Raw genomic sequence first — 16,476 nt, 5'->3', positions numbered from 1 at the left:
ATATATATATATATATATATATATAAAAGGATAGGCTTACAAAATAAAAATTAAAAAAGGCAAAACAACAAGCATCACATAAGGCCAGGCCCTAACTTTACTATAAGTCCCACGACTGGGTAAGGGGTATCACCATGACCACCTAATAAATAAATTACAAGGTAACAAAGTCCTCAATTTTTTCCTGTCTTTTGAAAATTCGTGACCCAAATGGGCACACTACCTTATTATTTCTGAAGAAAAGGAACTTTGGACAGATCAACTTCTTATAGCTCATAGAAAGAAAATAATCAAAGACTACAAACTTCTTTTCTCAATTGGCTGCATCTCGGCTGTAGAACTGGTCAAGGGTCTTAGCAGGTATACGGTGGAGTAGCTCACGGGGAAAGATGCGGAGCAGAGTCCATGCCAAATCAAGTGACTGGAAGATGTTGCGGGTGTCATAAGCTCCTTGAGCGACGAATTTCCTCTCAAATTTGTCCAAGAACTCTAAATACAGCTGTTTATTGAAGAGCACATGTTAGTTCCTGTAAATCAAATAATCATAAACATAGCAGCAAAACTGTGTGAGAAAAGGGGAGAGTAATGACCAGATCTTCAGAAGAAAGAGCTTCTTCTCCAACCACTGCTTTCATGGCCTGAACATCCTTCCCAATAGCATAGTTTGCATACAGCTGAGAGATAAAGAAGTTTTGAATAAAATCAAAGGTTAGACAGCTTAAAATGGGACAATAGACTAAAAACCAAGCAACAATGGTTAACAAATCAGACCTGGTTGGACACATCAGAATGGTCCTTGCGAGTCATTCCCTCACCAATGGCACTCTACAATGGTAATCAATGACACGATTTATAATATGCCTCGTACCTTCTAATCGGTTATGAACCATCTAGCATATCAATTCTTGATGTATTGAGAATTCAGAGAAGATTCATCATTACCTTCATGAGACGAGACAGAGATGGGAGGACGTTGATAGGAGGATAAATCTGCCAATCAAAATGGGTCAACATTCAATCAAAAGCTCCTACATGGAGAAATCTAAGTTACCTAGGACCCATGACACGTTGTAAGACAGCTAAGAGAAACGATCGATCATGTGTCCTCTGAACTTGCCTGCCTATTTTGTAGCTGCCTGTCAACATAAATCTGTCCCTCTGTGATGTATCCCGTAAGATCAGGGGTGGGATGAGTTATATCTGGTCAAATAAGAAAATCAAGTTAAAGAAAGTGTTCTTGTTCAAGGAAATAAATTCGGGATATTCAGTGTGGTCTGAGAATACATTACCATCATTTGGCATAGTTAAAATTGGAATTTGGGTGATGGAGCCTGTTCTCCCTTCAATACGACCAGCACGCTCATATATTGTTGCCAAATCAGTGTACATATATCCCGGATAACCACGCCTTCCAGGTACTTCTTCTCGGGCAGCAGACACCTGGGATTGCAATCAATAGTTTTTGTCACACAAACACAATAACATGAAACTTGAATATCTCATAATGTACCTGGTAATATTATAATTTAAATGGTTAACTGTCTGAATTTCAAACAAGCTGAACAGCTGAAAATTAGTACTCCAGAAACAAGCTAGATATATTGAGCAATAGACCCACAAATAATATAACAATAGATATTTATGCATGCAAGTAAATGCTTCTAATGTATGTACAAACTCAGTAAGATGCATTCCCACATATGTTGCTTTAACTCACCTCACGAAGAGCATCAGCATAAGAACTCATATCTGTTAATATGACAAGAACATGCTTCCCACATTCATATGCCAAATATTCTGCAGTTGTAAGAGCAATACGAGGTGTGATAATACGTTCAATTGTAGGATCATTTGCCTGTATGACACATTAAGAGAATCAAATTTCAGAAAGAATTCATGAACGGTACAAGATAATAAATTACAACCTCTCACAAAAAATTACATGTTCAAGAATACAACAAAAACAAGGTTCAAATGTCAAAGCAAAACTTTACCAAGTTTAGAAAGAGGGTCACTCTTTCCATTGACCCATTTTCCTCAAAATCACGTTTGAAAAATTGTGCAGTTTCCATGTTTACACCCATAGCTGCAAATACAATGGCAAAATTTTCGTCCTCCCCACCCTGAAAGTTCACATGGCAAGTTAGTAACCTAATTACAAACTTTAGTTAAAAAGAGCTGAGAAAGAAATGTCAACCAAACAACTACTTAAGTAACAACAAGCTCCTATTTCAAGGCAAAATAAACTAGGGAATTGAAGTAATAACACCAGTGATGCCTAACTACTGCACATGCAATTTGATTTGGCACTTAAAAAATCAAGGAATTCTACTAATATTGATAACTCAACAGCAAAAGAGCTTTTGAAGTAATTTTGAAGTGTGATATAATCGCAGTACACATTAAATTTAAATTCTTCTGATGATGCTACTATCTCCATTTGAAAATATGTTTTATTTATTACAATGTCTCAAAAGAATATACTGTCAAGGCTCCATTATACAGGAACATTATTCAACCATGCATATAACAGTTATTTCACTTAGCGGGAACAGGGTTGCGAGTCTAATTCTAACTGTGCAATAAAGTGTGGATGTTACCTCAAGAAGATTGTCAGACTTCTCCAATCGCTTTACCAAACCTGCTTGGCGACATATTTGAGCAGCTATTTCATTATGGGGAAGACCAGCGGCAGAAAACAGAGGGATCTTCTGTCCTCTAGCAATAGAATTCATGACATCAATTGTCGAAATCCCTGTCTGAATCATCTCCTCAGGATAGGTTCTTTCACTAGGGTTGATTGAACTCCCTGCAGAAGGCATAACATATAGTAAAAGGCCGTTAATATTATTAACCCTAAAAGTGTCAGCAAGCAACATATATTAATAAAGACTGTTCACTTCAAGAGAGCCTACCAGATATATCCAAATAAGCTTCGGGCAAAATAGGGGGACCATTATCAATAGGCTTCCCAGAACCATTAAAAATGCGGCCAAGCATGTCCAATGAGACTGGAGTTTTCAAAACCTACAAAAAAGGCCAGGGAATGTAAGTGTATCAATAGTAGAGACCTAGACTCCAAGGAAACTACTATGATAAAATTTAAAATTTAAAGGGTTACATTATGCAAAGATGTAAATGGCCATACTCTAACTTCTGTATCAGTAATGACTTAAGAGGCATATACTAAAATCCAGCACAAGCAATATTCCACATCAGAAAAACAAATCAAATATTAATATCAATTTGAACTTTATCCTTGAAATTTACAAGTCCTAACTCCTAACGTGCTGAAAATCATGAAATACATGAATTTATGTACTTGCCTCAGTGGTAAGGCTCAGCCATGTTTCTTTAAGATATAAATGCAATTCATTCTCTACTTATATTTCACCTCAGAAGCTATTTTCTGCAGATTTTTCCCAGAAGAACAAGTTATAATTGAATTTCCAGCAAAATGAGATCTAATTATCTGGTAAAAGTTTGTTTGCTGGCATGCAAACACGTTAGCATGCAGATAGTTTAAGCAGCTCAAAGTACCTGCTAAAATTTCCAGCATTTAACAAGTTCAAGGTTCATTAGCATGAGCAACTGCAATTGTTTCTTTGATACAGAAAATCAAGAACTTTTTAAAAATAAAATAATAATAAATAAGACTTCATACCTCTCCAGTAAATTGCACAGTTGTAAACTTGTTGTCAATGCCAGAGGTCCCTTCAAAAACCTGGCCAAGAAAATACCACATAAAAAATGCATTCAGCCTTTAAAACAGGTGCACTTTTTTCACACCACAACTTATTAAAGATTCATTATGAGTTGCTGACCCAAAGAAAAGATCCACTACAAATTAAGCTAAAAGCATCATCTTGAAGCAACTCAATTTATAACAAATCCTTCTACAACTAGACACAAATGACCACGTCACAGACTTAAAGTGAAGCAATTTACTTTAACCAGGAAAGAAAATCAACTTATATCCAACCTGCAGACACAAAGAAAACAGATGGAGAATGCTGAATAGCAATCACCTGAACAACAGCTTTCTCCCCATCAACTTCCAAGACCTGACCACGTCTGGTTGATCCATCGCCCAAACGAATATTAACAATCTCTTGATATTTGGGTCCCTAACACAGTGAATCAAACAATGCACCAATCAATAAAAACTGAAGCAGCACCATAGTGTTTAATAAAACAGACAAATTATCCTGATTATTTCAATCAAGAAAACAGGAGTATTTACCTTCACTTTTTCAAGTATAACAAGAGGTCCAGCAACTCCAGAAACAGTTCTATACTCTGTAATGCATCAAACAAAAAATTTAAGTTCATGAAAACAACCCCCTACCACCTCAATTATCGCCCTTAAAACACTCAGCAAACTTAAATTAAACAAAAAATATGTATCTTCCTAACCGATTTCCTCCCATCCCAAACATTTTTATATATTTCACCAGTCCATTATCAGTTTCAATTCCATTACAATTCACACGATATCTCCGAACCAAATTTGTTATTTATTACCATCGAACAACACTGCACAAATATAATAGGGAGAAAAGGCAAAACTTACCCATGCCGATCTCGAGCGTTCCCTCCTCCATATCGTGATTGTTTGTTTCTAAACCCATTATCAACCTTCATTCACACAAAAAAAAAAAAAATCAAATTAATTCCAATACATTAATCAAAATCCACAAAATTAATTTCCGTATAAAAAAAACAGAAACGTCATTAACATTCAGCAAATAAATGCCAGTTAGCCTAAAAAAAAATTAAAAAAAAAAAAAAAAAAGCTTTTCAATTTCAAATTTTGAAATCCACAGCAGGAACGGATCAATAAATATAAAAAACTAAAAAAATATCCAAAACTTCCCTACATTTTCTTAGCCAACAAACAGACAAGCTTAATCAATCAGAGACACCGAAAAAACTCACTCACTGCTCAGCATCAAAACCCAACCAGACTAACTAACCAACCAACTAGGTTGAAATATTGAAGAGCATCAAAAACGAAAATTCCAATTCTCTGCTACCGATTCTATCAGTAAAAAATAGATGAGAGATTTTTTTTGATTTATTGATTTATTTATTAAATGATAGTGAAAAGAGAGAAATGAGAATTTTGGATCTGAAATGGAGACGTACCTTTTTTTTTTTTTTTTTATCTGGCTCTGGTACACAGCGAGAGAGAAGAGAGAGATAGGGGGAGAGGGGAGGGGAAAATACGAGTAAGCTGAGAGATCTGATTAATTTTGATTTTTTCTTAAATAAAAACTTTGTTTTATAAGAAATTATTGAGAGGATGACTAAAGTAGTTATTTATTATTAATGGTAATAAGGATTAAAAACCCTTCCTCCGGATTTACTGTGGTGGGATCTCATACAGCGGGCGTCACGCGAGACTTGTAAGAGATAAAAAGAGCGCGTAAATTTTAGTTTAGTTTAACCCTTGTATATTAAAAATTAGTAATATTAAGAATGGTAATTTAATTGGTTAGATTTTAAATTTAATTTTTAAAACTTACTTATTTAAGTTTTATAAATTTTAGGTTATTAGAGATTTACATGGTTATTAATTTTAAAATTCATAAAATTAATTGAGATATGTGTAAACCAACTTGAATATCCACATTAATTAAAATAAAAATTATTCTACTTGATTTCATATGGTCTCAATATACCCAAAATCAATTTAGGGTTAACTTGGTATTTGTATTCTCGATTGCCAGGGCATCAATGCCCATGGACAATGGAATTCAATTTAGGGCATAATATTAATGAGTTCTTTTCTTTTTTTGTTTTTTAGGCCGGGCTTCTACCAACCTCCCATATCTCTCTTAATATTAGAGTTTTTTTTTTTTGGAAAAATCCTGATTCAAATAAAAATAGCTAGTTTTTAATTGCAATATTAAATTAATAGTGGTGGTGAAAAAAAATGTATTTAATTGACGAACGAGAGAAATAATAGTTGTAAATAACATGATGGAAAAAAAAGAAAATCTTTGAAATAAAGGTTTGTTTTTAAGAAAAAAAATTGGATTTTTCTAATATATCTCTCCTTTATTCAAGAACTATATCTGTACAATCACACTCATTTGAAAATAATTTTTCCCAAAATAATATAAAAAAAGCCATCAAAAGATTTTTAAAGGTGTTTGTGAATGTAATAGCGGTTATTTTTTCAAAGTATTTTTTTACTTAAAAATATATTAAAATAATACTTTTTATTTTTTAAAATTTATTTTTAATATTAACACATCAAAATAATTTAATAATATAATTTTTTTTTGGAAAGGTTGTATAATATTTTACCATTGCATATAAAATTTTGAACAAATGTTAAATTTTTGTAACACAACAATTTTTGTTTTACTAAGTGGGATTAAAAAGGTTTATTAACTCAAAATTTATTTTTTTTCATTTTTTTTTTTTTTTAGTTTAACGTGGGTGTCCGGGCTAGCTTGCGTGTACCTCGACTAATCCCACGGGCCCTGAAGTTAACGACCATGTAAGCCTCCAGTGGCCATCATATGAGCAACCTAGGGCTCGAACTTGAGACCACAGAGGGAGCAAACCTCTTGGTCCCAAGCTCTTACCACTGGGCCACCACCCCACGTGTGAGAATGTTCACATGATTAATGCAAAATCCATGCTATTTTTTATTTCTACAGTATATTTTTTTAATTGTTAATATTAAGCATAATTTTTACATTTCTTAGACTTGATATGAAAAATGATCTTGGTTATTGAATCACTCAATCAACTCATAAATCATAAAATTAAACCGGGTTAATATTTTTATAAAAATGATAATTAAAAAAAGAACTCTTTAATGTTGACCTATTTGAGTTATAAGTCAACTAATTAGGTTAATTAAGTTCAACCGAGTCAATATCTTTTTCAATTCAAATTGAAAAGTTTCTTATGTCAATTCATTGAGCCAAGCCAGGTTTAAAAACTATGGTGAAAAGTGTAAAGTCTCGAAAATTATGGCATACATGTTGAACTTGATGCTACAATAACACTACATGAACTCGAAGAACTATGAGAGATCAATGCAACATATTAGTATATTCAAATGAAAGGTTCACTGGAGGAAATAATCAGACAATGGAAATTGAGAGCTGAATTCCTTAAAGTTTCTATTAAGGTTTCTGAGAGCTTGGATATGAGGTTCATCTTCCTCTAGTGGAATTATTTTAGCATAGTTTCCTTCTCCAAGAAAGTCTACCACTCGGTTTGCACCCTCGAGTCCAGTCACGTAAGATTTTTCCTGTTGGAAGTAACATGTAGAACCATACAATTAAAATTTTGTTTCTTTTAACCCACTCAAGGCAATCGATTTAATCAAAAAGAGATAGCACCTGTGACCATGATCCATGCCGCGAAATAATCCAATCGCCAGCCATAAACAAGTTCGAGAAAGATGTAGATCCACGCATCATATATTTGTATGAACCTGCGAGAGGAAAAGTTGGATGAGATTAATGAAAAAAAAAAAAAGGAAAGGTTGGACTTGATGCAGAAAAGATTGTTGAATCTTAATGAAACAAAAAAGGCCTATTAAACAATGTTTAGTGCGAAACAAGATATTATTAACCTGCAAAGCTCTTAGAAAGCTACCTGGAAAGAAATGTGTCAAGGATTTTGGAAATCTAGCAATTTCCACATTGGTAACACGAGCTGCCTCAAAGTCCTTGATGCACTTGGAGAGATAATGCATTACTTTTGTAGCTATGTATTCGTCTTTGAGCGGTGCCAATTCATTACCATGGTACTGCATATGAAAAGTAATCAGAATAAAGGTACGCATCACTTAATAAAAAATTTGCTAAAGCTTGCATCCTTTGTTGAACAATAATACTCACAAAATCAGCTTGGATAATTGTTACAGGATCATTCCTATGCTCATCGAAAAGTTCGTTCAAGTTTAAGAAAGTCCACCCAGATGAATCATCAAAGGAAGAGCAAATATTCCTTGCAAATGGAATTATGATCTGCTCACATAAGAGTAGAAAGGTGCAAGATCTTTTAAGTACATAAACATAGACTTAAGAAAAATAAAGTTGTTTAAGTATCCATACTTATCATCGGAGGTCACGCCAGTGCATAAATGTTGCATTTAAGCTAATCATGTAGTTAATTGTGGGACATGATGACCTTTATTTGTCTGTCCTATAATACATTTTGGGACTCTATTATGCATATAAGCTAGAATTTAAAGTTCTAGATACCTGAATACTTCACTTATTGATAAATAATAAACCAAGAAAATAAATTGACGCTTGCAAAAGTAAACCAGTTTTAGGTTTTAGATGGCTTCTATCTCTATTTGAATGATAAATCCAAGGAGAAAAGACATATAGGATTATCCCTAGACATACCTTCTTGTCCAACCAAAGTTTAATGGAGACCAAATCACTGGCAGCTAGGTTTAAAACCTTCAAAAACTCCTCCCTTGTACTTAATGCTGCACTAAATAAGACCCAATTACTGGTTAAAACAAGATAGGTTTATAATCTAAGGTGAAAAATGCTTCTCCATTGATTCATAAAATTTGATATGATGTGATTTAAAAGAGAGTTTCAAACCTATATGAGTGTCGCATTCACCAATATAACAATTGAGTAAAAAACATGCATATTGAACTGAAAGTTCACCAAATAGAAAAAAATTCAAATCAAAGGTGATAGAAGTTATAGCACAATGACTTATGAAACAACAAACCTATTCTTAGTGAGTTCTTGGACCGTGGAAATTCCAATAGCCAAAATAACTGCATCTGCCTTGTATGTCTCATTGTCACAAACCACGTCTGAAATGCAACCTGTTTCCTCATCGAAGAAGAAATCTGTCACCTTTTTATTATCCATAAATTGACAGCCTTTACTACTCATCAACTTCATCCATGGATTGAAAATCCTTTCTTTGACTGGTCCACGACACCATACCACATCGAAATCTCCCTACAAGCATCCAAGTAGATGATATTTGTAAAATTCATATCAAGAAAATGAAAATAACACGTAATGCAAAAGTACCATAATCATGTAGAAGTAATACCACATTGATGTAGTGGTATGTAATGATTTAAGAGTATATGATGTAAAAGAGATCAAAGAAAAGAACATTAACAAAACCTTTTTAAATTTTGCCTCGTGACCAATAATTTGAAATTGTATTAAACTACATCCTTCATCAGACAGTGATACATTGTTGCAGCCTAGGCTATGGAATCGAGTAAAGCTTACGTGAAATAGGCCTGGTGGTTTCTCTAAACTAAAAGATAATGCTGAATGACATTGTTATTATTGCGAGATACACTCATTATAACAAAGATTGATTATGTTTACCTTCTAGTATATATAAAATCCTCTATATTTACTGCAATACAGCCTTTAAAGGCAATGTTGTAGAATCATTACTAAGCTTTTGGCTTCCAATCTTGTTCTTTTCTCATGGTTCTAGAGCTTTTGCATGTCAAAAGAAAGTGCAACCAACACAAACATAACTCCTAGTCAATTGAGTGGAGGAGACAACTAAACACAACCCTCTAATAATCCTTGTTCACCATATTTTTTGCATCCCTCAATTAACTCGGGGACTGTTTTCATGACTTGTGTTCTCAATAGGGACAATTACCTACATAAAAGAGAGCTATAAAGAATGCTCTCTATGCCAAAAACAAAATTGGTTATATTGATGGATCTTTTGAGAGACCAGAACAGACTACAAAACAATATACAGTTAGGATAAAGTGCAATTCCGTGCATTTTCAATGCCTTCTCGCGAGATTTGCATGATAGTATGGTTTATGCTAACATTACAAGAGAGTTATGGCTAGACTTAGAGGAGTGTTTTTCTCAAGTGAACGCTACATGCATTACATGAACTCAAGAAAAAGATCTATTTGCTTCACCAAGACAATAAAACAATCAATATCTATTATTCCAAGTTTAAGGTTCTTTGGGATTAACTCCAGATATTTGATATTATTTCTCAATGTCACTATGGTATTGGAAAAGAATTTACAGTAGTTAAAGAGAGATGGAAGTTGCATCCATTTTTCCTTAGTCTAAATTATTCTTTCAAGACAATATGTTCCCAAGTCCTACATAGTGAGCTTTTATCATCAATGAGTAAATTATAAGGCATAATTTTTCATGAAAAAGGACAACAAACGGTAGCATGGTCACAACTTTCTATCATAAAAGCCACTATATTTGCTGCCATTTAAAAACTCAATAGGAGACATAACATATTTCAGAAGCAATGTGAGCATTGAAATTATTCAAGCTATATGCAAGTTGAATGCTATCAGTTGATAAGGTATCCGCCAAGTTAAAAACAACATCATCGTAGTGATTAAGAGAAACCAAGTAAGCCTACACCTGAAAGTTAATGAACCATGTATATACTGAAAACTCAATTGATTCAGGGTGAACAACAAAACCGAGTGATGGCTCAAATATTTCATCCATCTCTGGTCTTACCATTAAACAATATAATTAGCGTATGTGTTTTCTAAATGGTGGTTCCTTGAGCCTCGTTAATTATGTTGGTAAGTCTGATAACATGTAGATTATTGACAGTGATACCTTTGACCATATGGTTGGTTCTAATGAACTTCTTGATTAAAAGCTTGCTATTTCAGATCATGCTCCAATAGGCATACCTAATAGTAATAAATTACTTGTCACTCATATAGAAGATATTGCCATAACTACTTATCTAAAACTTCAAAATATTCTTTGTGTCTCTGGTTTCTCTTTTAATCTATTGTATGTTGAAAAGAAGCCAAAAACTTAAACTGCGTGGTTTTTTTTTCCTTCTTATTTTTATATCTTTCAGGACCTCAAAACGTAGAGGTTGATTGAAGTAGGTAGGCTGAATAATAGGGTTTATCAGTGCTCTTTTAATAATGGCTCTAGTGTTGCTCATCCAACTTCGAGCATCAAGGATGTAAGTTTATAGCACCAATGTTTGGACCATGTTTTTTTTTCTCATTTAAAACAAATTCCTCTCCTGAATAATGTTATTTTTAAAAATTCTATCTGTGACATGTGTTATAAGTCCAATTAGACTCATTTGTGTTTTCCTAATAGTTCAAATAAAAGTTTAAGGTGTTTCTCTTTAATTCATTGTGATGTTTGGGGCCATTATCAAACACCATATTCCAATGGTTCCTATTATTTTTTAAGTATTGTTGATGACTTTCTAAATGTACATAGGTTTACTTAATATGTTGAAAATCTAAAACATTTAAATTTTTTACTTTCTTTTGTAATATGATTTAGACACAATACAACCTTTCAATTCAAACCATCAGGAGTGATAACGGAGGGGGGGAGTTCACCTCTTATAAATTCAAAGAATTTAATGTTTTAAGAAGCATTGAATTGCAAACTTCTTGCGCTCATACCCCACAACATAATGGATTAGTGGAATGCAAGCATTGTCACATTCTTGTAGTGGCTCATGCTATTTGTTTCATGAATACCCCCCTCTTAAGTTTTGGGGTGAGTGTGTTCTACAATTGTGTACTTGATCAATATCACTCTCTCCCTACCCTGAATGGAAAAACACCATCTGAAGTGTTATTAGGTAAAGCTTCTACCTATAACCATCTTCATGTCTTTAGATCTTTGTATTATGCTCATAATCACTCCAAACCATATGATAAAATTGATCTGCATGCCTCTCATTGTGTTTTTCCTGGCTATCCTCATTATAAAAAAGGTTACAAAGTTTATAGTTTGAATACACACGAATCATTCATCTCATGTGATGTTATTTTCTATGAGCATGTGTTTCCTTTTAATTCTGAATCTCTGATCATGATCAAGATGCCAATACTATTATCCCTTTACCTTTGTTTGAGTCTCATCTTGATAATGCAATTGAATCTACATCATCATTTTCAAACTTCATACCTGATTTTCATGTTAGAAATACTTCTATACCCATTGAGCAAGTCATGCATGTTCTTGCTTCTTTCAAGCCTAGATGTGAATGCCAACTTGTGTCCAAACTCCAAGGTTTTTTCTTTGAGCTACCATCTTCAATAAATCCCATTACACCTACTCCTCCAACAACTAACTCAGGTATTGCTTACCACCTTTCCTCTGTTATTTCATATACATGTTTTTCACATTCTCACTAATCCTTTCTAGTAGTCTTCACTTCCCTTAACGAGCCTTCGACATAGTCTTAAGCCATTAAAGATCCTAGATGGTAGCAACCTATGCAAATTGAAATTACTGCTCTTGAGACTAAGGATACTTGGGACTTGGAGCACCTTTCTCCTGGAAAACATTCCATTGACTCCAAATAGGTTTATAAGATCAAATGCAATGTTGATGGAACTGTTGAGAGATTTAAAGCTTGACTTGTCATTAAGGGGTTTACTCAAGTTGAAGGAATTGATTATACTGACATCTTCGCTCTAGTTGCTAAAATCACTAGTGTTTGTTGCCTTTTAGCAGTGGCTACCATTAAAGGATGGACATTGCATCAACTGGTTGTCAATAATGACTCCTTACATAGTGACTTGAATGAGGAAATTTATATGAAAATACTCATTGGCTTCTACAAACCTTGTGATACTTGTGTGTACTGCTTGCACAAATCTTTATATGGTCACAAACAGGCTTCAAAGAAATGGTTCTATAAGTTCCAGACTTTCTTGGTTGATCTTGGTTTCCAGCAATTAGGTGCTGACCATTCTTTATTCATACATGGAAGAAACAATATTTTTATTGCTCTCTTAGTATATATGGATGATGTTATTGTGGCTGGTTATGATTCTATTCAAATTCTTGATCTTAAATGCTTACATGCTCAATTTCGCATCAAAGGTCTTAGTGCATTGAAGTAGTTTTTAGGAATTAAAGTTGCTCGCTTCTCTTAAAAGCATTGTTCTTAAACAAAGTAAGTATGCCTTGGATATTCTTCAAGAAACTAGTCTTGTAGCTAGCAAACCCATACATTTCCCTGTGGAGTAGAAGCTTAAACTCTAACATAATCTTGGTAAATCCATGGCTGGCCTTTGTCAATATCGACAATTCATTGGGCAATTACTTTATTTGACTATCACTCAGTTAGAATTGAGTTGTTCAGTTCAAGTTCTAAGTCAATTCATGCAAGATTCGCGACAACCCTATCTTGATGCTGTTATACGCACCTCACACTATATTAAATTGTCACCTAGCCAAGGTATATTTCTTCCTAGCAAGTGCTTTACACTTGCAAGCTTATTGTGATTCAGATTGGGCTAGTTGTCTTACTACTTGTCAATCCACCTCTGGTTATGTTGTGCTTCTTGGTGATTCTCCTATTTCTTAAAAATCAAAGAAACAAGTCACTGATTCTCCTATGACTTCTATGACCGGTGAACTCATTTGGCTTCATACTCTTCTTCAAGACTTACAAGTTGATTGCTCTTCTCTAGCTCATCTTTATTAGGACAATCAAACAACCATCCAAATTGTTGCAAATCTTATTTTTCATGAACTAACTAAACTAAATACATCGAAGTTAATTGTCACTTCATTCAAGAACATGTTCAATCCAATGACATCCCTACCTTTCATGTTTCTTCTACAAATCAACTTGTTGATCTTTTTACTAAGGATTTGGGTCATGACCAGTTCACGCGACTCCTCATCAAGATGGGAATTTCAGCTCTTTTTTCTCCAAATTGAGTCCTTATAACTAGGACTAATTGTGTTTCCTTTCTGGTATATATACATTTATTTTCGCTCCTAGGATTTCTCCTAAAAATCCTCTGTATTTACTACTATAAAGGCAATATTGTAGAATCAGAATTCTAAGCTTTTGGCTTCCAATCTTGTACTTTTCTCAGTTATATACGAGTCTCCTGACGTTTATGTGGATGAAAAAAAACTGATGGTATATGAAATTGGTGCAATTGCATCTGTTTTAACGATAGATTTATCACACTATCGAGCTTTAAGATTTGATAGCATTGAAGAGCCTTTAAATAACAACGACAAATCCATCCACGGTGGCGCTGAAGAGGAAACCAAGTTGCCATACCTGATGTGAAACGGCCATGAACTGCAGCATTCCAAGTGCAGCAGCTGCACTGCATTGCTCTAGCGGAGCACACAAACCCACTTGAAGTAATGACCCAAAAACATCCTGATAAAGTCTTTCTGAGAAGCCAGACTGTTTGAGAAGCTCCCTTGTAGTAACTGATCAGTGAGCTTCTAAATGAGTCATCTCAACCACATGCTTGAAGTATTAGAAGTAAAAATCAAATTTCAAATGTTAGAGAGCCACAGTTTTCATCAAGATCCTTACCTGAATCATATTTTCTCCAGGCCATGTCAGTGTTGTCGAAGTCAATTACTGCAAGAAGGTAGAGATGGATAATAAGTGGAAAGAAAATTACAAAAAAAGTAACAAAGCACCGTTAACAGAGTCTCCCAAGTATCAAATGCATATTCGAACAGGATATTGTACCTGCGGCCATTAGAGGAACAGATGTTAATCTATCCACCAATGGGAGCCGATTGAACTGCAAATATGTTGCCAGATCAGATTTTTCAGGAACTGAGAAATTTTTTGTGACTGAGAAATAAGACACGGACACAACACAAGACATACTTGAGTATAGAATAAGGTTCCTAATGGAGCAGGAAGTTGAGGCCGATCTTGGAGAACTGGAAATTCAACCTGCAGAATGATCCGTGGATTTGTTGAGACATACCAAAGCCACTTGACTTGAGCTTTCAAATTTGTCAATAAGGAGTGAAATTTTTGGAAACTTTTCTTCTCTCTGAACATTTCAAATAAGTCTAATTACCTCTAGTCCCTCTTTTGAATATTGTGCGGACTGCAACCACTTAGTGAAGGGCTTCATGCCCAGTTCGTCGACAAGGCTAAATATGTTTTTGTAGGGATACCAAAAACCTAAATATAAAGCAGAAACCAGATATTAGATTTCAAATTATGAGAGAGAAATTAATATGTCATAATTTTCTCATACTGTTGAAACACAAAGTGGATGTGACACAGTTGAAGAAGAGACATTACAGGCTCACAGACCCATTTGAATGGTCTCTTCTACATCCTATTCAAATTCATGCATATAAGACTAGGAAGAAGAAAAACAAAATCAACACTGTTTTTATAACTTCATAAACAGTTCATCCATGAAGCAGCAAAGTTCCTGCTTAGCAAATCTCATTAGAGACCCTGCCTGCCTGCAATTATCAGTTTCTTCATCTCTTTTAAATATGAGCGAAGGATGTAAGCATCTAGTAAGGATGAAAACGTGGAACAACTGACTCCAGAAAAGGAAAGGATAATTTAAAGGGAATTATGCTGTACCATGGATACCAACATCATCAGGATCACCAAAATCATACCCATCTCCAAGAACAGTAACATCAAATCCCTGATCAAAATATCAGTACGCCATATTCAGCACTTTAGCTTTAAGATCTCAATTATAAGTTTTTATTCCCCAAAACACAAACAAAGATAGAGATTGAGACAGGGAAAAAAGACCTGGTTACAGAGGTGGTAAGCAGCACCAAGACCAGCCCATCCTGAACCAACAATGACTACCTTCTTTTTGTTGTTGCTGTACTCTCCATTACTGGCATGGATTTGTGGAGTTGCTGCTCTGCAAGAAAGCCCACTTCTACTTTTATCTCTACATCTTGTGTTTGCAAACACATAAGATGTGAGAGGGAACCTACAACAGCCCAGCAACATCCTTTCGCTTTCCCTCCCTCTGTTAACAGTTTTCAACTGCTATTCGTTTAGCTCCCAGGAAGCACAAAGTGAGCAGTTTATATGGTCCACCCTATCTTGAGCATGAATGGTACTTACTAGAAACTACTGTCCAAAGGGAGACACAGAGATTTGTCCACTGTCCTTGCCACAAATGTGATATAGGATAAAGAAAAAAGGGGAAAAAAGGGTGAACCACACACATCTATACATTGAAGTGTAAACTGCAGAACTTAAAGCAGAGAAGCAGTTGGCATGCAAGTTTGACAGGGTGTGGGCAATGACCATTATTAGGAGAATGGAGACACATCTTATCATTTGGGGAATACCCAAAAGGACCAGTTGTCTATTTTTGACATGGGAACATATATCTTTTGATAAAAAATAAATTTTTGTTCCATTTTTTTCTTCTCTTAAGTACAAACAAATTGATAAGAAAAACCTTGAACATGCTTCACCACTAATCAAAACACACAAATAAATACAGCGAAAAGACAAGTACTTTGTGCTTGAGAATTTGAGCTCTTCATGCCAATTAACAAATAACACATCCAGTTAGCTGTGTGATATTCTTTATTGGAGTAATGATTGAATTGATAGCAAAGTAATCGCAATACAGAGACATACAAGGACAGAGGAGGCTAACTTGAGGCATTAGTTCACCAACAAATTTTAAATCTTTGATATGTCAGGCAAACATATACCCTC

General features: G+C 34.5%; 2 protein-coding genes across 2 annotated transcripts; both read right to left on the bottom strand.

Annotated features, from left to right (window-relative positions):
- Window positions 1-74: 74 nt before the first annotated feature.
- On the bottom strand, window positions 75-5,271 carry LOC118040427 (V-type proton ATPase subunit B2). Its single transcript, XM_073408718.1, has 15 exons — window positions 5,158-5,271; window positions 4,574-4,641; window positions 4,244-4,299; window positions 4,029-4,127; window positions 3,665-3,724; window positions 2,916-3,027; window positions 2,601-2,809; window positions 1,995-2,123; window positions 1,718-1,855; window positions 1,290-1,440; window positions 1,118-1,200; window positions 943-990; window positions 772-825; window positions 591-674; window positions 75-499 (listed from the first exon to the last, which is right to left on the bottom strand). Exons 2-15 carry the CDS (start codon window positions 4,629-4,631, stop codon window positions 314-316), a joined length of 1,467 nt encoding a protein of 488 aa, XP_073264819.1. The 5' UTR covers window positions 4,632-4,641; window positions 5,158-5,271; the 3' UTR covers window positions 75-313.
- A 1,784-nt stretch (window positions 5,272-7,055) lies between these two features.
- Window positions 7,056-16,363, bottom strand: LOC118040428 (uncharacterized). The gene is made up of 13 exons (XM_035047364.2): window positions 15,541-16,363; window positions 15,361-15,427; window positions 14,834-14,940; window positions 14,635-14,703; window positions 14,491-14,545; window positions 14,329-14,376; window positions 14,062-14,219; window positions 8,731-8,969; window positions 8,388-8,478; window positions 7,872-8,000; window positions 7,627-7,780; window positions 7,368-7,462; window positions 7,056-7,276 (listed from the first exon to the last, which is right to left on the bottom strand). The coding sequence occupies exons 1-13, from the start codon at window positions 15,748-15,750 to the stop codon at window positions 7,091-7,093; spliced, it is 1,608 nt and encodes a 535-aa protein (XP_034903255.1). The 5' UTR covers window positions 15,751-16,363; the 3' UTR covers window positions 7,056-7,090.
- Window positions 16,364-16,476: the final 113 nt, after the last annotated feature.

Source organism: Populus alba, chromosome 4, assembly GCF_005239225.2.
Source record: "Populus alba chromosome 4, ASM523922v2, whole genome shotgun sequence".
In the NCBI taxonomy this organism is placed as follows: domain Eukaryota; kingdom Viridiplantae; phylum Streptophyta; class Magnoliopsida; order Malpighiales; family Salicaceae; genus Populus; species Populus alba.
This window is presented reverse-complemented; position numbering and strand designations above follow the sequence as displayed.

Bases quoted from the DNA above. Each gene is read 5' to 3' on its own strand.
- LOC118040427 (XM_073408718.1), bottom strand. From the start codon at position 4,631: ATGGGTTTAGAAACAAACAATCACGATATGGAGGAGGGAACGCTCGAG. The intron at 4,128-4,243 runs GTAAATACTCCT...TCACTGTGTTAG, and splicing joins TTATACTTGAAAAAGTGAAG to GGACCCAAATATCAAGAGAT. The intron at 2,810-2,915 runs GTAGGCTCTCTT...TGCCTTCTGCAG, and splicing joins AGCTTATTTGGATATATCTG to GGAGTTCAATCAACCCTAGT.
- LOC118040428 (XM_035047364.2), bottom strand. From the start codon at position 15,750: ATGTTGCTGGGCTGTTGTAGGTTCCCTCTCACATCTTATGTGTTTGCA. The intron at 15,428-15,540 runs GTCTTTTTTCCC...TATTTTGATCAG, and splicing joins CTTACCACCTCTGTAACCAG to GGATTTGATGTTACTGTTCT. The intron at 14,704-14,833 runs GTAATTAGACTT...ATCATTCTGCAG, and splicing joins ATTCAAAAGAGGGACTAGAG to GTTGAATTTCCAGTTCTCCA.